Below are 23300 nucleotides of genomic sequence, written 5' to 3'. Positions count from 1 at the left end.
GTCCACATCATCCACTACCGATCTACTATCCACACCATCCACTACCTATCTACTGTCCACATCATCCACATCATCCACTACCTATCCACTATCCACATCATCCACTACCTATCCACTATCCACATCATCCACTACCTATCCACATCATCCACTACCTATCTACTGTCCACATCATCCAATACCTATCTACTATCCACAGCATCCACTACCTATCCACATCATCCACTACCTATCCACATCATCCACTACCTATCTACTGTCCACATCATCCACTGCCTATCTACTATCAGCATCATCCACTACCTATCCACTATCCACATTATCCACTACCTATCCACATCATCCACTACCTATATACTATCCGCATCATCCACTACCTATCTACTATCAGCATCATCCACTACCAATCCACTATCCACATTATCCACTACCTATCCACATCATCCACTACCTATCTACTATCAGCATCATCCACTACCTACATACTATCCACATCCCCCAATAACTATCTACTATCCACATCATCCACTACCTATCTACATCATCCATCATCACTTCTATTTGCACATTTCCTGGCTTTGTCAAAATATACATCCTCTTTTGGGTTTACCTAATGCTTGGGAAAACTTATCCCAGTCCCTAACTCCGTAAAGTCAAGTCCTATTGTGTCTCCTCTCCACGTTGTAGTAAAATAATCCAGGAGAGGAGATAGCCACAGCCTCCCTCTCAGCAGTGACATTTCCCTGTGTGTTGCCGTTCTAATGATCTGTCCTCAGATTATACAGCAGCAGAAAAGTAATATGAATAATAAATAATAAAGCCGTGGCGGTGTGCTGGAATGGATTTATTACTGAGATAAGGACTGGCTTCTCTGTGAAGAGAGATCCCTGGGAGGTTAATAAGGTGGGCGAGGGGACTGGCTTCTCTGTGAAGAGAGATCCCTGGGAGGTTAATAAGGTGGGCGAGGGGACTGGCTTCTCTGTGAAGAGAGATCCCTGGGAGGTTAATAAGGTGGGCGAGGGGACTGGCTTCTCTGTGAAGAGAGATCCCTGGGAGGTTAATAAGGTGGAGAAAGGAAGGCTTTGTTTGAGAATCTTGTGTCGAAATGACACAGTCTGTCGCCCACCACTAATGGAATCTTATCTTCCCGTTCAGAATGTGACAGGAAAACTAAAGTCCTAAAGAGAAAGATACTCTTCCCTTAGTTCACCTAACTCTGTGCAACCTCTCCTGCAACTACAAAGCTGAGCCAAGGTTTGCTTACTTCAGGAAGCCAAGGAACATGTGTATCTGGTGGGCGGTGGTGGTGGGGATGTGTGTGTTTGCTTACTTCAGGAAGCCAAGGAACATGTGTATCTGGTGGGAGGTGGTGGTGGGGATGTGTGTGTTTGTGTGGATATTACATTTACAGTTCATTAACAATATTTTATCATGGAATGATTACACTGTAATAAAGTCATTGTGACTGAAAGGTCTGCTTCAACTGTGGTGTGCCTTTGGCTTGGAAATGGATAAACATGCCTCTCAACTCCTACATTAGGAGGAGTAGTGGTTGTATAGTACAGTACAGTTCACAGTGGGCCCCTGCAACTCAACAGCCATTTACAATGATATAAATCAGACTTTGATTGCAGCAATGGATTCTCTTCACGTAGGGGCTGCCAAAAGCGTGGCACTCAAAACCCTTTTACTTCAGTCTTGAATTATGCTGATGCAGACAGACAGAAGAGAATCCCCCAATCACTGCGAGGCAACGTTGCCCCTTGCGTATTTTGAAAGAGACAGACAAAAACCATTTATATCCCTTAAGGCACTTTCCATCAGATCATCCCGCTAGAAAAAAACATCCGAAATAAAAAGCCAGGGATGTGCACATGGGGAAAAACCCTCTCAAATGGATTTTGCTTTTTATCGGCCTTGCGATTGGCATTTGACGAGCTGAGGATTGGGCTGCTTTATGAAGAAGAACTTTGTGTTTGACTCCCGAATGGCACCCTATTCCCTATATAGTGCACTACTTTTGACCTGAGCGATTTAGGACTCACTCTTGGACACTTCTCCCCAGTAAAATAGACTATTAAAACAGATCATGAAGGCATGCCTCATATGTATTCAGTCCCTCTCTTTATTCACCGACAGGAGAGGTTTCCCTTCTTTAAAAACAACTCATCCTTTGCATTTGTAAATGGAGCCTCCTTTTTTTACCTTTATTTAACTAGGCAAGTCAGTTAAGAACACATTTTTATTTTCAGCCTAGGAACAGTGGGTTAACTGCCTTGTTCAGGGGCAGAACGACAGATTACTACCATGTGAGCTCAGGGATTTGATCTTGCAACCTTCCGGTTACTAGTCCAATGCTCTAACCCCTAGGCTACACGCCTTGTGTCTGCTTTCGTAAACAGCCTGCGTGACCGGGGCCTGTTCTAAATCCCCTCCTTCTGTCCTATGATAGAACCATAGAAATATAATAACTAGAATGAACTTGAATAGAATTGCGTAATTGTATTTCTATGCGTAGGACAGATGGAGGGGGTTTGGAATGGGACTTGCTACTGAGGAGTTCAGGGGTCCCTGAAAACAAAAATAAACATAAACAGCCAATGGTAAGACAGTAGGGGAGGTCAGGATTTGGGACAGATGCCACCACCCCCCCTGAGTTTTTTTTAATTCAGCTAGTCATCTCCTTCAGGGGATCTATCCCTACGTGCCTTTGCAGGAGACACCATGTATCCTGGCAGCCTTACAACAGACTCGTAATTACCTCAAAGCGGCAGGATAAAAAACAATGGTTGTAAAAACAAATGTATGCAATTAAAGTGGGGCATTCAATAGCTATTATTCCCCCGGCGCACAGCACTGACTGCTATATCTGACTGCTGATCAAATATGTTCAGGAAATGAGAGAGCGAGAGAGAGAGAAGGGGGGGGAGAGAGAGAGATAGATAGAGAGACGAGACGAGAGAGACGAGATGTACAGAGTGAGGGAGAGAGAGAGAGAGGAACAGAGAGAGAGACGAGAGGTACAGACAGAGAGAGCGAGAGAGAGAGGGGTACAGAGAGAGACAGAGAGAGAGAGAAAGGATAGGAGGTCGAGAGAGAGCGAGAGCGAGAAAGAAAGAGAGAGAGTAAGAGAGAGAGGGGTCTTGTTGGAAATGTGCAGCTCTATGGGGTGGGAATAATACAGAGATTAGCATAGTTTTAATTTAGATAAGACAACAACTTGGCGCCGGTTAAGACCCCTGCACTGTTGCTAGGGCCGTACAAAGGCAGGAGCGTGGTCGCTGACATCAAAAACACATGAGAGTGGCACGCTGCTCGCCATACCAATTAATTAGGGTCAAACAGCTGGGAAATCAGCCTAGACTTGGCAACGCTGGCACCTCAGAGGAACACAAACAAAAAGGGTCACTTATTTGGCAACTGATCACACAGATTGATCGGATTGACTCAATACAAACAAACCTCATTGGTTGGCCCCCTCATTAAGATACAGATCTTGTCGTTTTTAAAGGGGATGTGGTATTAGTGGGACATGACTGGGCGGTGTGTGTGTGTGTGCGCAGAGAGTCATGGGGGTTTGTACCTTGCTGGAGGAGTTAGCTCTTTACAGTGCAGAGTGGCTCTGCTGTATCGGAGTGGGCTCCAGATTCTGTCATTACTCTGTAGGGCCTATGTCAGAGGGTGGGGAAGAGAGCGACTCGTCACACTTTCCGTGGCAGATTTCATTTTAAAAACACACTTTCCCACTAGGAAGAACATGAAGGCTTAACTGATGTGCCCACAATAAGGGATTAGTCAACAGAATGTACTGTATAGGGATGACATCACTGTTAGGAGAGTCACTGTAAGAGAGTTTAGGAGAGTTATGGTTGGTACCCAGGCCCTGAGACAAGAGGGCATCATTGGTTCATTGGTTGTCATTTTTGTCCCCCAGTCCAGAGCCCAACCAATCAGATGCTCTTGCGTCATGCACACAGTACAAGACAGTTTAGTGCACCTTCATTTCATACGCTCCATCTGACATCATCGCTCCATCTGACATCATCGCTCCATCTGACATCATCGCTCCATCTGACATCATCGCTCCGTCTGACATCATCGGTGTGGCCTTCAGGCCTTGTCATAACACTGTCACAACGCCTGAGCAACGCTGGAACTACCGCAAACGTCTGCGGGATATGATTGTGGACATAATTTCACAGACCCAATTACACACACACACACACACACACACACACACACACACACACACACACACTCCCGGACGATGCAACACTAATACAACATTACGGCGACGTCGCCGGCACATTATGGATATGCAGCATTTCGCGGCAGCTGCCTTCATTATACAAACCCGATTAAAGATGCCCCCAGGTGGGGGGGGCTAATGATCCCACTGCCTTTGTTATTCACATTGACTGAGGGTCAGCCACTAAGCAGCCAGATAGACAGCCCTGTGTGTGTGTGTGTGTGTGTGTGTGTGTGTGTGTGTGTGTGTGTGTGTGTGTGTGTGTGTGTGTGTGTGTGTGTGTGTGTGTGTGTGTGTGTGTGTGTGTGTGTGTGTGTGTGTGTGTGTGTGTGACAGATATCCATTAATAATACCCATTCACAGGCCTCATGTATCCCACACTCCACGGTTCAGTTTGTAAATTAGACACCAGGATGCCCCTTACCATGTCACCCCTCCGCAGATGGGTTCATTCCGTGATCGTATTAATGTCCATTTGTATGTGTGACAAGCCGACATATGTTAGTGAGCATTCATCGCAAACGATCAAATTGCCCTTGCGGATGCTCTCGGGCCCCGGCCCTGCGCTCTCCCTCAAGAATCGGCAATGCACATATTTACATAATTCTGTAATGCAATAAAACAAATGAATAAAGGAGGGAGAATGGGTGGAGGGGGGAGAAAAGCACGTCTCTAACTTACCCGGAGGACGAAGGGAAGCAGCTGCAGCAATAGAAGAGTTTACAGCTTTTTTACACCTTACATGATGACACATCGCATAATTCAGAAAGCTTGACCCCTCCATATCCCACCATGTCTCAGTGATGGTGATTATCTTCCGGGTCACAATTTCAGTTCTCATAAATGGCAGCGCTTCTAACGGAATAGGCCATTAAAACGAGTGTCGAAGATCTGATTCCACAGCCCAGACTTTAAACCACATAACCATACTGTGTAAATCAGTTCTGCATCCAACACCACCAATCCCTGTCTCACTGCACTGTCGAATCCAGCCATGATCCATCTATCCTCCAGTTGATGCCCACACACACACACACACACACACACACACACACACACACACACACACACACACACACACACACACACACACACACACACACACACACACACACACACACACACAGACACACACACACACACACACACCTCAGTTGGGTCAATCCCACCCGGGCATTGGACTCACAGACAATCAGATGGCTTGTAAATCACCCTGCCCACTGCCTAATAAATAATGCATTTGGAAATAAGTCGACATTAAAAATGGAATGCTTCACAGAGTTTGGCTCTGTAGAACAAACCGGGGTTACAGAAAACGGGGGATCGATGCACACAGTGGATCTTAATATTTCAGCGTCTGGATTTTCGACTAGGCGTGTTTTTAATTATAAAGTGCTTTTCAGAATACAGCAGGTGCTTATGGGAGATTTATGGTAGGCGGGGATATATACGTCTGTGTATTACAAGGAGAGTAAGAGAGATGTCAGGAGATACGTCCGTTTCTTTGTCTGAAAGTTATGCTGCCATGAATGCAGATGGTCTGTACAAACTGTCCATTAGTCAGTGTGTGAATACTGACGCAAAAGCCAGACTGGTATATGAGAGAGGGGCTTATGGTGACATCAATCATGGAGGCGAGGGGGAGGCGAGGGGGAATTCACATGTATTACACTCCAGTTATTACAGGCACCTTCCTGAGCACACACGGCATGCATGCTGGCACACACACATACACGTGGACACACACACTCACTTTCTCACTAACTCACATAGAGACACACACACACACACACACACACACACACACACACACACACACACACACACACACACACACACACACACACACACACACACACACACACACACTCATCATGCATCTGCACCAAAGCAAAATGATTATAATCACTTATGATGATGAGAAGCAAGCAGGCAAATGAAGACTGCCAACACACATTAGGCAGTTTACATAACCTAAGTCACAGACTCAACCTCCTCTTCCAGGCCACAACAAAAATGAGCTGTCACCATGTCACATGGACCCATAAATGTAGACATTCTCCTAACGATGGGCAGTAGACCCTCCTGCTGGAGACAGTTACAGACAGACAGCACTTTCAGAGACAGAGGCTCTGTCACGGCGTGTGTGTAGGTGGCAGAGAAGTCAGGCGCAGGAGAAACAATCTTGGTGGAACTGGAGAAGTTGAATCAAGTAAAACAAACTCCATAACCAAAGTACAATACAAAAGTAACATGGGTACAAAGACCCGTTGCGCACCAAACATGACAACAATTGCAAAAACAGCAAACAATCTCCGACAAGAACATGAGGGAAAGCAGAGGGTTAAATACACAACATGTAATGAATGGGATTGGAACCAGGTGTGTAGGAAGACATGACAAAACCAATGGAAAATGAAAAATAGATCAATGATGGCTAGAAGACTGGTGACGTCGACCGCCGAGCACCGCCCGAACAAGGAGGGGCATCGACTTCGGCAGAAGTTGTGACAGGCTCTCATTGAGAAACTCTCTGATTGTGATGTTGATGGCTGATGGTTGATGGTTGATGATGACGATTACGACAAAGACGATGATGATGATGATGATGATGATGGTAGTGGTGATGGTGATGATGATGGGGTTGGTGATGATGGTGATGATGATGGTGGTGATGATAAATATGACAACTACAACAACAATGATGAAGTTGCTGGTTGACACGGACACTCACATGTTGTAACTGTAGGTTCTGCTGACTGGACTGGACCCTCACCTTCAGGGTCTCCAGACCACACCTCCCACGGACCCCGACAACCTGCTCGGCCCAGGGAGAGGAAGTGTGCCTCGTTAAGGAAGGTCCTTAAGGATGAGAGATCAACGGTCGTATAACATTAGCGGGAGTATCTGGCTGCATTCCAATGTTGAAGGACACCATAACAGAACATTTGTCTTACGTTCTGAGTTCTCAAGTGTCAAAGTCATATCTTGCACTCAAACTAGTTGTACATTATGACTGTTGATAAGTTGAATCTACAATGTCTTCTAGATGTTTCATTTCCATGTAATACATTTACTGCTTGAGCATCACTGGATCATATGACATATTCTATAGGTTGTGGTCTGTCTTTGATAGACACATACAGTACATTACATAGCATGAACCTTCTGCCTGGATCACAAGTATTTCATATGATATTCAAGAGACACTGAACATTTTACACTGTAATGTAAGCCAGCTATGGATAACAACGATTAAATTGGGAATCGTTCCCATTTCATTACATCAATCTACATGTTGGCTCGTATGGATTCATAAAGGAAGTCAGGTGCTTGAGTAAGTATCTGTACTGCACTCTGCTACATGCTGTACTTGATCTATAATGCAAACACTTTCCATTGACTATCAGAACATCATCTCAGGTGTCGTAGTGAGACAGGATGGCATGCCAGAACACACCCCTCCCTATCCTTCTCTCCCTCTCTCCCCATCCCTCCATCGCAGCTTCCTTCTCTCCCTCTCTCCCCATCCCTCCAACGCAGCTTCCTTCTCTCCCTCTCTCCCCATCCCTCCAACGCAGCTTCCTTCTCTCCCTCTCTCCCCATCCCTCCAACACAGCTTCCTTCTCTCCCTCTCTCCCCATCCCTCCAACGCAGCTTCCTTCTCTCCCTCTCTCCCCATCCCTCCAACACAGCTTCCTTCTCTCCCTCTCTCCCCATCCCTCCATCGCAGCGCTACACCTAGGCAGAGTGGAAGCTACAAGCGAAGCAATAACCCTGGTGTGCAAATGACTGCGAATCAATGGACGTTTTAGTCAAGCAGAACACGTAGGCCCCGGACAGACAATTAGAGAAAGGACAGCAGCAAACACACCTCTTCTACGTCCTGACTTTTAAAACAAGAGCCGGTCATACTTTCCCCTCTCGTCAGCTATTTTCTCATCACAATCGCATCTCGGGGGCCGAACTAGGAACACTGTGTGCTGCACATGAACATGACTGAGGGAGAAGAGGCTGGAGCCATCTTGAAATCAGGTAGCCTGGTCCCAGATCTGTTTGCACGATGTTGCCAACTCTTATGGTCATTGTCATGTCATACAGCATGAACAGAAACGCACACCTATTCAGACGAGGTGCTGGCTAGCGGAGTAGAACACCTATTCAGACGAGGTGCTGGCTAGCGGAGTAGAACACCTATTCAGACGAGGTGCTGGCTAGCGGAGTAGAACACCTATTCAGGCGAGGTGCTGGCTAGCGGAGTAGAACACCTATTCAGACGAGGTGCTGGCTAGCGGAGTAGAACACCCATTCAAGTGAGGTGCTGGCTAGCGGAGTAGAACACCTATTCAGACGAGGTGCTGGCTAGCGGAGTAGAACACCTATTCAGACGAGGTGCTGGCTAGCGGAGTAGAACACCTATTCAGACGAGGTGCTGGCTAGCGGAGTAGAACACCTATTCAGACGAGGTGCTGGCTAGCGGAGTAGAACACCTATTCAGACGAGGTGCTGGCTAGCGGAGTAGAACACCTACTCAGACGAGGTGCTGGCTAGCGGAGTAGAACACCTATTCAGACGAGGTGCTGGCTAGCGGAGTAGAACACCTATTCAGGCGAGGTGCTGGCTAGCGGAGTAGAACACCTATTCAGACGAGGTGCTGGCTAGCGGAGTAGAACACCTATTCAGACGAGGTGCTGGCTAGCGGAGTAGAACACCTATTCAGACGAGGTGCTGGCTAGCGGAGTAGAACACCTACTCAGACGAGGTGCTGGCTAGCGGAGTAGAACACCTATTCAGACGAGGTGCTGGCTAGCGGAGTAGAACACCTATTCAGGCGAGGTGCTGGCTAGCGTTAAAGGAGAGCCGCACACTTTAGGAGCTCAGATGCAATAATTGAATAACCAACGTTTTGACAGAAAAGCTGTCTTCATCAGGGTATAATGACAAACACTGCGGGGTGACCAGTTTATATAGTGTCAAAGGACACACACAGGTGTCTGTAATCATGGCCGAGTGTGGCCTGATATCATTGGTTAATCTTCAGACATAAAAATAACATACCAAAAACATGAAACGATAGCATACGATCATAGATACAATTTGGCTACATAGGACTACAAACATTTACAATAGCAAAATCACAACAATCACAATAATGGCTTCAGATCAAAGTCTACGGTGAGACCGAAGAGAGTAAGGGTCTTTAAATTAAAGATCCAGCCAGCCTCTCGTTTTAACAATAATTGTCGAGGTCACCCCTCTCCTAGGGAGGGTGACATGTTCGATGTCGATATAACGTAGGGACGAAATCAAGTGGTTTGCTTCCAAAAGGTGGGCCGCAACTGGGTAAGTCGAGTTTTTGCTCCTAACGGTGCTACGATGCTCCGAGATTCGTACTTTTAATTTGCACTTTGTTTTACCCACATAATGTTTACCTCAGTGGAGCATGTGATAACACCTTTGATTGGGATCTGTTTCCCTGTTACACTTGCAGTTTCCATCCAGTAGCACTGGTTTGAGTGTGTCAAGAACTGCAATGCTGCTGGGTTTTTCACACTCAACAGTTTCCCATGTGTATCAAGAATGGTCCACCACCCAAAGGACATCCAGCCAACTTGACACAACTGCGGGAAACATTGGAGTCAACATGGGCCAGCATCCCTGTGGAGTGCTTTTGACACCTAGAGTCCCTGCCCCAACGAATTGAGGCTGTTCCGAGGGCAAAAGGGGGTGAAACTCAATATTCGGAAGGTGTTCCTAATGTTTCTACACTCAGTGTATATACTGTTTTTTGTAGAGGTGCAGGGGGCTGCCACACTGGGCAGTTACCAGCTCACTTCCCACCAGATTTTTCCAGTCAGACCCAGGATTCAAACTGGCAACCCTCCGGTTGCTGGCTCACCAATCTAACCGCTAGGATACTTGCCGTACCATGGAGCCTTTGTGTTGAATCATGTGTTTATTAAAAAAACGAACACTATCAAACACCGTTTATTTTTTTAAGGATTTGGCCAGACAGTGTCAGAACTCTGAAAAAGAGAGAAGGATTACCAGCGTTAAAAAGAGGGGGAATATGGAAATAAGAGACATTCAACCTCATAGACGTATGAGTCATAATTTAATGAAGCTCATTAAGTCAAACTGCTAAATATTTCTCCGTTAAGCAACGAGGAGCCATGGGTGTCAAAACAACAGTTTCTTCTACATTTAAAATGATGCGACACTCAAGTCAAAACTTGAGTCAAAATAGGTAAATCTATTATCGGGCTGTTATTATGCATTATTCAATGATGAGAGCCAAGGTCACAGTGCTTGTGCCTGTGTAGTTTGTGACTAATAACATTTTCTGAGAGTTAATCGGTAAATAAGAGGAAGCCTTACAAGGCTTACTAAACTTTTTGAGCATCTCAAACATGTTAGAAGTCGTTAACACAACAAGGATAAAACATATCTGGGTGATGATGTAAGTTTAACACACATGCAGCAAAAAAACATCCCCACTACTGGATTTTCCCCTCAATCTCTTTATGGGAATGGAGGGGTGGGGGGGTGGGGGCGGTGGGGGGGGGGGGGCGGGGTGGAGTGGTCTCATCCCAAAGTCGCCCTCTGAGACAGGAGCAGAGCCCCATAAGCCATTGTTAGTGTCAGCCACTGAAGAAGAGGAGAGCAGGCTGGGATAGGTGTGTGAGAGAGTGAGGTGTTGGCATCTACAGTCTGTTAGTTGCTATCAGAGTTTTCCCCTATCTCCCTCCTCCTTTCTTTCTGTTACTCCCCTGGTTAGTTTCTCACTTTCCACCGTGCTCGGTCATTACACCTGCAGAGCTGAAAATGTCACCCTCTTGAGCAATGGTCACAGCAGTGACACTCGTGTCAGGGGCGCTCTGGTCCCCTCTCCAAGGCGTTAAATTAAGAGTTCACTGTGGAGACAGAGCGTGCCCCTTTTAGCTCCGTCCAAGCACTTGTTCGGCGGCCAGACATTTTGGAGCAGGTGCCAGGTGGGAACATCTGGGAGGTGTTTTTGGAAAATGGCATCACGGCAATCTGGCTCTCTTTTCCCTCTCTATTCCTCCATCCCCCTCTCCCTCCAGACCACCTCCCTGCTCCTTTCCCTTAACATCTACGTAAAACCTGCAGGGTGTTTTTAGAAAACTAAACTGAACAAAAATATCAACGCAACATATAAAGTGTTGGTCCCATGTTTCATGAGCTGAAATAAAACATCCCAGAAATGTTCCATACGCACTAAAAGCTTATTTCTCTCAAATGATGTGCACAAATGTCTTTAAATCCCTGTTAGTGAGCATTTCTCCTTTGCCAAGATAATCCATCCACCTGACAGGTGTGGCATATCAAGTAGCTGATTATACAAGTGCACCTTGTGCTCTGGACAATAAAAGGCCACTCTAAAATGTGCAGTTTTGTCACACAATGCCACAGATGTCTCAAGTTTTGAGGGAGCGTGTAATTGGCATGCTGACTACAAGAATGTCCACCAGAGCTGTTGCCAGAGAATTGAATGTTCATTTCTCTACCATAAGCTGCCTTCAAAGTTGTTTTAGAGAATTTGTCAGTACGTCCAACCAGCCTCACAACCACAGACCACGCCAGCCCAGGACCTCCACATCCAGCTTCTTCACCTGCGGGATTGTCGGGGTTTTTTGTTGCTGAGGAGTATTTTTGTCTGTAATAAAGCCCTTTTTTGTGGATAAATTCATTCTGATTGGCTGGGTCTGGCTCCCCAGTGAGTGGGCCTGGCTGCCAAGTGGGAGGGCCTATGCCCTCCAAGGCCCACCCATAGCTGCACCCCTGCCCAGTCACGTGAAATCCATCGATTAGGGTCTGATTAATATATTTCAATTGATTGATTTCTTTATGTGAACTGTAACTCAGTCAAATCTTTGAAATTGTTGCATGTTGCGTTTAGATTGTTGTTCAGTATACATGGGATTATGGCATACTGGCTTTCTTCCCTCTATCCCTCCCTCCCTCCATCCACCATCTACAAGACCTGCCTCTGATAAATACTATCATGTAAGTCTGGTTCATTCTCTACATGACATTGCCATTAAACAGGAGAACATAGTCTGAAGGATGTAAACCCTAACAGAGGGCTATAGAGGTACTAAGTAGCTGTTTGTCCCTCTCCTGCATCCCCTCTCTTTCTCTCTCTTTCTCTCTATTTCTGTGTCCAGCTCCCTCTCTTCCAGTCCTCCCTGTTTCCATTGACAACAGGAGGTGTGTGTTTGTGGCGGATAAAGGCAGGGCTTTGACTTGGTAGTACATAACAAATACGTGACATACAAACCTCTCCCCAGCTCTCTCTCTCGCTCGACCTTTCTGATTGGAAAAATATTTTCTCCATGTGTTCCATGCCAAGGACTTCTGTCTGAGTGAGGAAGGAGACGTGAAACAGAGAGAGAAAAAAAGAGATCTGGAGATTAGAGATGATGACAGAGAGGAATCTCACCTAGCAACAGGTTACCACAGAAAACAATAACATTAGATTATTTATGCAGCTATTTCTCCCTTCCTCACTCATAGTGATAGCTAATGTCACTGGGGAACATTGTGTTTCTATTCTGACGACTCAAATTCCATGGCCACTCGTGAATGGCTACATCCGTCATTATATCGTTAGATGTTAGACATCAACATAGAGATGTTACAGGTGTCCACGTAGGGTTAAAGGAGACAAACATGATAGTTAAATAGAGTTTGTCTTTCATCTCTGAGATAAAACGGCGGCAGGTAGGAACACTGAAGTGGAGCAGCCGTCTGGAAACGCTGTCCCTGGTGCAGAGGATGATCAATGGCATATCCATCCTCCGTCCACTCATCTGTCTATCGGTGTCCATCTATCCACCATGCGTTCACCTCTCCGTCGACCCATCCTATCTCCCATTCAACTGTCTCATCCATTCATCCATCCATCTACTCATGATCCTCAATGATCAAAATCATGGACAGATGAGGATGCTGGCTGATGCAGTGGTATAAGTTCAAGAGTTAAGACTCATGACCATGGCCTCACCTTTCATTGACTCCTGCCCATGTTCACAGCTGTTACATAGAGCGGAATGTACAGGGCCCTATGTGTGGGTTAATCATGTCACATGATCTGGATTTCCTGTGTTTGGGTTAATCATGTCAACTGACCTGGATTTCATGTTTTGGTTAATGATGTCACATGACCTGGATTTCCTTTGTTTGGGTTAATCATGTCACATGACCTGGATTTTAACCTTTATTTTAAGCCTGTTTTTCAAGAAATGGGAATTAGACCAAAAATGAAAGCAATTGTCTGAGAGAAAATGAAAAAGCTCAATAATAATGTGATGTAACACTATAACAATATACCTCAGGCTACAATGTAAAACCCATGCAAACTGATGTAGAGTGGATAAACTACAGCCTCCTGAAATACATTGTGACATTTGCCTATCCAGAATAGCCCATCCTATAGTGTTGATTGGATATCTTTATTTTCATAGATCAAATAGAAGGTGAAAAGTTATGCAACAAAGGGAAGTCACTCAGTACAGACGCCGTACATTCTGCAAGATCCAACAATAAGTTCTGTTTGCAAAGCAATACAACTCCTCGAACATGGTCACAATGACCTAGACAGGGATTACAACAATCTGTAATTATTCTCAAGGTAAAATTGCACGCTAATATTTGTGTTTCAAATAAGTCAGTATGACTCTTTGGAGATGTTATTTCAGTTGTTCCCTACTCAGCATTTTATTTCGTTTTATATGTGGTGCTTTACTGCCCCCTTTTGTTCATCAAGGAGATGACATTGCACCTGCTCCTCAAAAGCCGTGGGAATCAAACTTGACATTGAATTCGAATCTCATCTAAGGTCCTGGGAGGTGCTATCGGAAGACTGCATAAATGGTCAACTAGTTGGGATCCTGCTTGTTTTAAAAAATATTTCCTGGGCAGACAACCTGATACAGGACCTACTCAGAAGAGATGCCCTACAATGCCTTCATATTAATCAATAACATTTTTTTTTTAAATGTAACCAGGCAAGTCCGTTAAGAACAAATTCATACCCTATCCAAACCCTAACAACGACGGGCCAAATGTGCGTCGCTTTATGGGACTCCCAATCACGGCCGGTCATTATACAGCCTGGAAGCGAACCAGGGTCTGTAGTGACGCCTCCAGCACTGATATGCAGTGCCTTATGCCGCTGCGCCACTCGGGAGGTAAAGGCACGTGGGTAGGTTAGATACTGTACGATTAATATGATAAGGCTATTATCTAATAAACCCTATAAACACATGGTTATTGCGACGAGACAGAGACCGACAGAGAAAGACAGAAACAGTGACCACGTTTACATGCACACCAATCTCCCGTTATTATTCGGGATACTCAAGTATTCTGTTTTTTAGTTGACACGTGTAAACATCATATGCCGTTACCAATAACCACAGCTCTTATTGATCCCAGCCCCCCAGGCTGCAGGGCTTATCTACAGCTCACCACCACAGCCCAGTGGAAGGGGATGGGTACAGGGACAGAATGGGTAGTGACGAGGACATGGCTCATTCTTAAGTGTCATACCTTCACTTCAGGTGTGACGTTGAGCTATGACAGACAGACACTGTGTGCCCGAATTTCTGTTTTGGCTGATCTCAGTCGAAAAGGTGTAATGGATTTTTAGTGTCATATTGTACACGACTTAGGTTTCAACTGAATATGCCATTTATTTCCAGTCCTGAATAACCTACTGGACATGTGTAACCCTATAGGTCTACTACTGTGATGTGAGATGGGGAGGGGGCGAAGAGACACGAAGGTCACAGTATGGGGGCTGTGAAACGTTGAGACAAACTATGAGGCCTGCATCAGCTTCTGAATATGATACTTGCTGACATTTAGTGGGACACAAACATACGTTGTTGTCATCACATACTAATGTAAAACATCCATCATCTGGAATGGATGCCAAGGCACCTGCGGAGAGACAGGTGCTGCCATCTCCTGTTATTGTGAAGTGGAGATGCTGGACTCATGAAGTGATTAGTGATGCAACACTGCCCTTTTGTGGGCATGGTAAAGAATAGCAACGCTCAGTTGTGTTGCTGCTTTGGGACAGTGAAAAAGTTGATCTCTTCAGTGGGTTCAAATTCATGGTAGTTATTGGTTTTAGCATGTTGAAACTAAATTTGTAAAGAAGTAAAACAGTAAAGATATTCTTTTAAGTTGAGCCAACGTTTCTGGTAAACCTATTTTTACATGTACAGTAACCTAGTTTCTAGGCATTTTTAGGCAATTACCATTAGCCTTCATTAGGGAATAACTCATGTAAAATAAAGAATAGGAGCAGGAGCAGGTTGTGTACCATATTAACTGTAGTAGCAGCAGGGTAGGTAATGTACCATATTAACTGTAGTAGCAGCAGGGTAGGTAATGTACCATATTAACTGTAGTAGCAGCAGGGTAGGTAATGTACCATATTAACTGTAGCAGCAGCTGTAGGTAATGTACCATATTAACTGTAGTAGCAGCAGGGTAGGTAATGTACCATATTAACTGTAGCAGCAGCAGTAGGTTATGTACCATATTAACTGTAATAGCAGCAGAAGTAGGTTATGAACCATTTTAACTGTAGTAGCAGCAGGGTAGGTAATGTACTATATTAACTGTAATAGCAGCAGGGTAGGTAATGTACCATATTAACTGTAGCAGTAGCAGTAGGTTATGTACCATATTAACTGTAGCAGCAGAAGTAGGTTATGAACCATTTTAACTGTAGTAGCAGCAGGGTAGGTAATGTACCATACTAACTGTAGTAGCAGCAGGGTAGGTAATGTACCATATTAACTGTAGCAGCAGCAGGGTAAGTTATGTACCATATTAACTGTAATAGCAGCAGCAGTAGGTTGTGTACCATTTTAACTGTTGTAGCAGCAGGGTAGGTATTGTACCATATTAACTGTAGTAGCAGCAGGGTAGGTAATGTACCATACTAACTGTAGTAGCAGCAGGGTAGGTAATGTACCATATTAACTGTAGTAGCAGCAGGGTAGGTATTGTACCATATTAATTGCAGCAGCAGCAGTAGGTTGTGTACCATATTAACTGTAATAGCAGAATAAGTAGGTTTTCTACCATATTAACTGTTATAGCAGTAGTAGTGGGTTTTGTACCATATTAACTGTAGTAGAAGCAGGAGGCCTTTTGACATGTGCTTGGCTTTACCCTAGTTGTATTTAATTTCCCCTTGATAAACAGGGCTACTGTTACATTTTCCCTTTGAATCAGGCTTTTTATTTTTTGCCCAACTAAATATGGCATAGCACAGTAGGCTACTGTGCTATGCCATATTTAGTATAACCTTATTGACAATTTTGTTGTCAAAAGCGTCATTGTATTGAATTTGACTACAAGCAGACTCATGTTCACATCAAATAAAATACAATTTTTGTCACATGCGGCGAATACAACAGATGTAGACCTTCCCCTGAAATGCTTACTTACAAGCCCTTAACCAACAATGCAGTTAAAGAAATAGTTAAGAAAAGATTTACTAAATTAAAAAATAATTTTTTTTAAAGTAACACAATAAAATAACAATGCCGAGGCTATATACAGGGGATATCGGTACCGAGTCAATGTGGGGGGGGTACAGGTTAGTCGAGGTAATTTGTATATGTAGGTAGGAGTAAAGTGACTATACATAGAGAATAAACAATGATTGTTCACAAATCAATGTTGTCAACAAGATAAAAAAAATGCAATTTGATTCAAATAAGAGTCAAATGTTTAAAGAACAATAACGACTCTGACAAACCTGTATCAGATTGAAATGGCGTCATCCCGTTTGGACCTCCCAAAATATTATATTATTCAAGGCCAGGGGTCTTCAACCTTTTCTTGCCCAGAGACCCCCTTCCAGGCAAACCGGTAACTAAACATACTGGAATATCCGCTTACAGTGAGGGAAAAAAGTATTTGATCCCCTGCTGATTTTGTACGTTTGCCCACTGACAAAGAAATGATCAGTCTATAATTTTAATGGTAGGTTTATTTGAACAGTGAGAGACAGAATAACAACAAAGAAATCCAGAAAAACGCACGTCAAAAATGTTATAAACTGATTTGCATTTTAATGAGGGAAATAAGTATTTGACCCCTTGACCCCTCTGCAAAACATGACTTAGTACTTAGTGGCAAAACCCTTGTTGGCAAACACAGAAGTCAGACGTTTCTTGTAGTTGGCCACCAGGTTTGCACACATCTCAGGAGGGATTTTGTCCCACTCCTCTTTGCAGATCTTCTCCAAGTCATTAAGGTTTCGAGGCTGACATTTGGCAACTCGAACCTTCAGCTCCCTCCACAGATTTTCTATGGGATTAAGGTCTGGAGACTGGCAAGGCCACTCCAGGACCTTAATGTGCTTCTTCTTGAGCCACTCCTTTGTTGCCGTGTTTTGGGTCCTTGTCATGCTGGAATACCCATCCACGACACATTTTCAATGCCCTGGCTGAGGGAAGGAGGTTCTCACCCAAGATTTGACAGTACATGGCCCCGTCCATCGTCCCTTTGATGCGGTGAAGTTGTCCTGTCCCCTTAGCAGAAAATCACCCCCAAAGCATAATGTTTCCACCTCCATGTTTGACGCTGGGGATGGTATTCTTGGGGTCATAGGCAGCATTCCTCCTCCTCCAAACACGGCGAGTTGAGTTGATGCCAAAGAGCTCCATTTTGGTCTCATCTGACCACAACACTTTCACCCAGTTGTCCTCTGAATCATTCAGATGTTCATTGGCAAACTTCAGACGGGCATGTATATGTGCTTTCTTGATCAGGGGGACCTTGCGGGCGCTGCAGGATTTCAGTCCTTCACGGCATAGTGTTACCAATTGTTTTCTTGGTGACTATGGTCCCAGCTGCCTTGAGATCATTGACAAGATCCTCCCGTGTAGTTCTGGGCTGATTCCTCACCGTTCTCATGATCATTGCAACTCCACGAGGTGAGATCTTGCATGGAGCCCCAGGCCGAGGGAGATTGACAGTTCTTTTGTGTTTCTTCCATTTGCGAATAATCGCACCAACTGTTGTCACCTTCTCACCAAGCTGCTTGGCGATGGTCTTGTAGCCCAATCCAGCCTTGTGTAGGTCTACAATCTTGTCCCTGACATCCTTGGAGAGCTATTTGGTCTTGGCCATGGTGGAGAGTTTGGAATCTGATTGATTGATTGCTTCTGTGGACAGGTGTCTTTTATACAGGTAACAAACTGAGATTAGGAGCACTCCCTTTAAGAGTGTGCTCCTAATCTCAGCTCGTTACCTGTATAAAAGACACCTGGGAGCCAGAAATCTTTCTGATTGAGAGTGGGTCAAATACTTATTTCCCTCATTAAAATGCAAATCAATTTATAACATTTTTGACATGCGTTTTTCTGGATTTTTTTGTTGTTATTCTGGTTCTCACTGTTCAAATAAACCTACCATTAAAAGTATAGACTGATCATTTCTTTTTCAGTGGGCAAACTTACAAAATCAGCAGGGGATCAAATACTTTTTTCCCTCACTGTATAAACCCAGGGTCGTTCCAATACCTTGGCAAAAATGTTTTCCACATGTCTTGTCTTATCATCAGGTGAATGATAATCGCAAGGAGAAGTAATCAACATTTTAAAATGAATAGATTTGGTAGATAGTTTTTCCATTACCTCCCCACACTATAATTGGAAGAAGTGTAAACTATAACATAGACTATTAGCTAGAAAGGTAACTCTAAACACATTGTCGATAAGAGCAGCTGTTTAAAGTTGACATCATTAGAAATAAGATATTATCCTATTTTGTACAGTAGGTATGTCATTCAAATTGCGTGTATTGTTTTTGCTAGCGATGTTTATAAAAACTAATTATTTCATGGGTGGTTGGCGATACTGTATAAAAAAAAATCGGACAAAATAAACATATCTATATGGATTATATTGAATGAATACTGAAGAATATTTGGTATATGTTTTACTTTTTATAAAATAAGAAAAATCTCCTTTTGCCGTGCGGTGATGTTGAACTGAAAGGGGCGTGGTTAGGCCGGTGTTGTAGATCAGTGGGACCGCTGAGCTTCAGCTCCGGTGTGTTTTCGGGCTGGCTGTTCTTTGTCCTCCATTACAGCTCGGATTCCCAGGCCCATCGTACGGCGCAGGCCCGAAGTAGCGCAGCCGCTCTGAGGTTAGTGCCCTACCGCGCAATCTCCAGCTATTTCAGCCCCGGCGCAGCCGCACCAACAAACCCGGCAGCATAGGGGCGAAAAGATGCAGATTGTTTTAGATACCGATGAGAAAACGAAAAAAACGAATATTTGTCATTTTTGACGACAATACACTTTGCGCACACTGAGAATAAGTCGAGATAATGCAGCAATAGCGTTGGTGTAGGCCGCTAGGCCTGTTATGTATTGTGTTACAGTTGTAGCTCGAGATGGCGGGTTCGCTGCTACAGTAGTCGCGTTATTTTAGCTTACCAGTACACAGCACATGTAATCGCATGCGATGTTTGGTTAGCATGCAATATTTTGGATTCTGATTCCAATAATTGTTCTAGTTTTTACACAATTGTCTAGTATGTCGCTAAATACAGCCGCTTGGCCAGCTAATTCTCTAGCGAAATGTGTCTTGGACATTTGCTAGCCAACTACGTTTTTATGGTTGACTTGCTAGCTAACGTTAATAAGAGGTTTATTTAGGTTCTTGTCATATCTAAAAGCATCATCGGAGTTAACTAACAGTAACCTAGCTAACTACATGGCTAGTAAAATAATCATAACATTTGATCAGAAATGCTGTTAAACACTTAGCGAATCACATTTGCTAACTTAACTTAGCCACTAACCAGCTAACTTGTTATGGTCTATCCACCGCCATTGAATGGCAGGTTGGGTAGCGTTAGCTAGCTAGTACCTATGGTCTGTTATCAATATAGCTCGCATACGTCTCATTATTCGGAAGTATTTAATAGCAGAGACAGAGAATGCTTATCAGTGCAACCTAATTTTGAGTTACTGTTAGCTAGACAATCTCGATGTCAATTGATAATTTGTCAAGACTAACTGGTTGGCTAGCCAGCCCATTCCTGCCCCTGTCTGTCTCACTATCTATGTACACCCTCTCCCCCTCACATAATTCACAGTAGGGCTATATAACAGTTTATAAAGATGCATCATGCAAGCCATTCAACATTCAATCTTTGCATTTCCTGTCTCCCCCCCACCACCAAATCTATTCTGAAATATCATTAATTGGTCACCCAGTGCAATACTCAATTAGCCTTTTGAGTAGTAAAGTAATACATGCCTTTTGAATGAATATAGTCAACCTCAGCCATTATACATGCTATTTACATTTATTGAACATAAGTACAGAGGCACTGCATCAATGTGTCTACACTGACAATATTACTACTGGAAGATCCATATGCATCATCATTAGCTATGTCATGTATCACACATTTAGCTAGTACACATTTTCATATATAGCCCCTAGACATAACAAGCTTTATTTCATTGAGCCCTGTTAACATACTTCTGGGATAGTATCACAGTAGAAGTGGGCGGGGGCCTATACACACCCCTGAATGACACGTGTGTGTGTCCAGTTTGCTTGCATCAATATCCCATGGCCTAACTATTGCTGTAAAGCACATAAACCCCAACTCTGCTCCAGGAGGCAGGAGCACTTCTCTATGGCTGTCCCAGCCTGTTACATACTGAGACAGCAAAAAAATGAATTATTCCATGCAAATAGAATAAGTTATTTTCTATTCTTTTCAGTTAGTGTTTGAGGCTAGCACCACGCCATGGAGGACCACAACGTTCACCAGACCGAGCACATGACCACCATCGAGGAGCACGCCGTGCAGCAGGTACATGTGGCCACGTACACAGATCACAGCATGCTGAGCGCCGACGAGGACTCGCCCTCATCCCCTGACGACGACGCCTATGATGACTCAGACATCCTTCACTCGGCCGGCAATGACGAGATGACCGCGCACCTGGCAGCCGCAGGTGAGCCCCGGCCAATGAGAGGAGGGGGTCTTTGGCATGATGGAGGACAGTCTATTAATCATAGTAGCAGAGTGAAATGAGCGCTTTGGTCTCTGTCTTGAAGAGGTTACTGTATTCAGGATCTGCTCTGCCAAAGCTAGGTCATGGGACCCTTGTTTCAGGGTCACACATTAGGAAAATGACAGAATGCTGTGTTGAACAGAAAGACATGGTTGTCTGTCATGTAGAGTAGGCGATCATAACCAGCTCTGTACATAACATGTCTATCTACACCAGGGGTACTCAACTCTGACCCGATGAGGTCCGGAGCCTGCTGGTTTTCTCTTCTACCTGATCATTAATTGCACACACACCTGGTATCCCAGGTCTAAATCAGTCCCTGTAGAGGGGAACAGTGAAAGAAAAGGCAGTGGGACCTGGAATCCAGGTCCAGAGTTGAGTTTGACGGATCTACACTCTTCTGAATCTTTTCCCCAACTACTTATTTCAGACATGACATTGACAAGTCTTTGAACTGATCCCCACACCTAAAAGAGTAGTTATCCTAGCCATAGACATTTGTTCATATGTATGGTGTAATGTACATAACTGACCAGCAGATGGTGCTGTCAGACCACTAATGAGAACTGCTCCATTTCAACTGTTTTGTTTCTATTCACAGGCCCAGTAGGCATGGCTGCAGCTGCTGCCGTAGCAACAGGCAAGAAACGCAAGAGGCCCCACATCTTCGAGTCCAACCCGTCCATCCGCAAGAGACAGCAGACACGCCTGCTGAGGTGAACGTCCCAAAACTGTCTATGACCCCAAAATCTTCTAGAACTCACCTAGGAAACTGTTTTCCTGCCTCTTTTTGTCTTGTCATTCTGAACAGAATCCTACTTTATTTAGTTTTATTTGTAATCATTTAGTTTTTTCTGAAAGGGGGTATTTTATTTTAATTGAAGTATGGAATTACAGTCATTTGTCACGGCTATTTGTTTTTATAGTCCCCGTGACTAGGAAGAGCCCGTTTGAGTGATTTTTGTGGTGTTTTTGTGTCTGTAGGAAACTGCGAGCCACCCTGGATGAGTACACCACCAGAGTTGGCCAACAGGCCATAGTTCTGTGCATCTCTCCCTCCAAGCCCAACGCTTTGTTCAAGGTGTTTGGTGCTGCGCCGCTGGAGAATGTGGTGAGTGCAAACATGTCTGCCACACGTCAGCCACACAGACGGATGATGTGTTGCCGCCTCATAATGTGTGGCTGAATCTGTAACACAGAAGAAAAAGGAGTTAGTGTTTCATATAAGGAGTGTGTTCACTGTTCCTGCCTTACATTGGGGTTAAAACAATGGCCCAGTTCAACTTTTCTCAGTGCATCCGCTCTTCTGTCCTTCATTGGTTGAAGTAAACGCTGATCTGTGATTGGTGAAAGCAGTAGACTGAAACATCGTCTTCGCTCGACGAGGGCTTTTCCTTTCCTTACCTCAAGGAAAAGACAGATGCATTTAGAAAATATCAGTGTCGACAAATAGTTACCCTAAACGTTTTTCCTTCCTAGTGGTTAAGGTTACTATTTAAGGGGTTGTATTCTGATCTGAGATTTGTGCCTAAAGTCTTTTATCCAGAACATCCATTGCATTGGCCATTCAAGTCGCAGTGTCAACATCCTACCAACAGTAGTCTCAATGCATACTGACTCTATGCCCTGCAGTAGGGCTGGGCGATAGGACGATCTATATCGTGTGACGATAGAAAAACGTCTATCGTTTCATATTATGCTCTTATCGTTTATTTCATTGTGTTACAAATCACACTCTTTACGTCAATATTTTTCATCAATTGGACGATGCTATGCGGAAGGAAATTTGCAACACAAACAAACATGGAGGAGCGTGAGCGTGACACAGAGCACAGAGACACAGAGCTCGTACCTAAAAGAGGGGCTGCTTCTGTCACATGGACGTGGTTTGGGTATGAAAAGTCTGACACGGACCAGAAAACCGTCCTCTGCAAAATATGCCGCAGGCCG

General features: G+C 44.4%; 1 protein-coding gene across 1 annotated transcript in view; it reads left to right on the top strand.

The window, feature by feature from the left end:
- The first annotated feature begins 19304 nt into the window (after window positions 1-19304).
- LOC106609786 (nuclear respiratory factor 1) overlaps window positions 19305-23300 on the top strand; it is a 43117-nt gene continuing 39121 nt past the window's right edge. Inside the window, 4 exon segments of the mRNA XM_045711669.1 lie at window positions 19305-19456; window positions 21054-21290; window positions 21952-22066; window positions 22335-22461. Of these exon segments, the coding sequence (XP_045567625.1) occupies window positions 21080-21290; window positions 21952-22066; window positions 22335-22461 (453 nt within the window). The 5' untranslated portion in view covers window positions 19305-19456; window positions 21054-21079.

This window comes from Salmo salar, unplaced genomic scaffold, assembly GCF_905237065.1.
Source record: "Salmo salar unplaced genomic scaffold, Ssal_v3.1, whole genome shotgun sequence".
Taxonomy (NCBI): domain Eukaryota; kingdom Metazoa; phylum Chordata; class Actinopteri; order Salmoniformes; family Salmonidae; genus Salmo; species Salmo salar.
The sequence above is the reverse complement of the archived record's forward strand: the minus strand, read 5'-3'. Positions and strand labels throughout refer to the sequence as shown.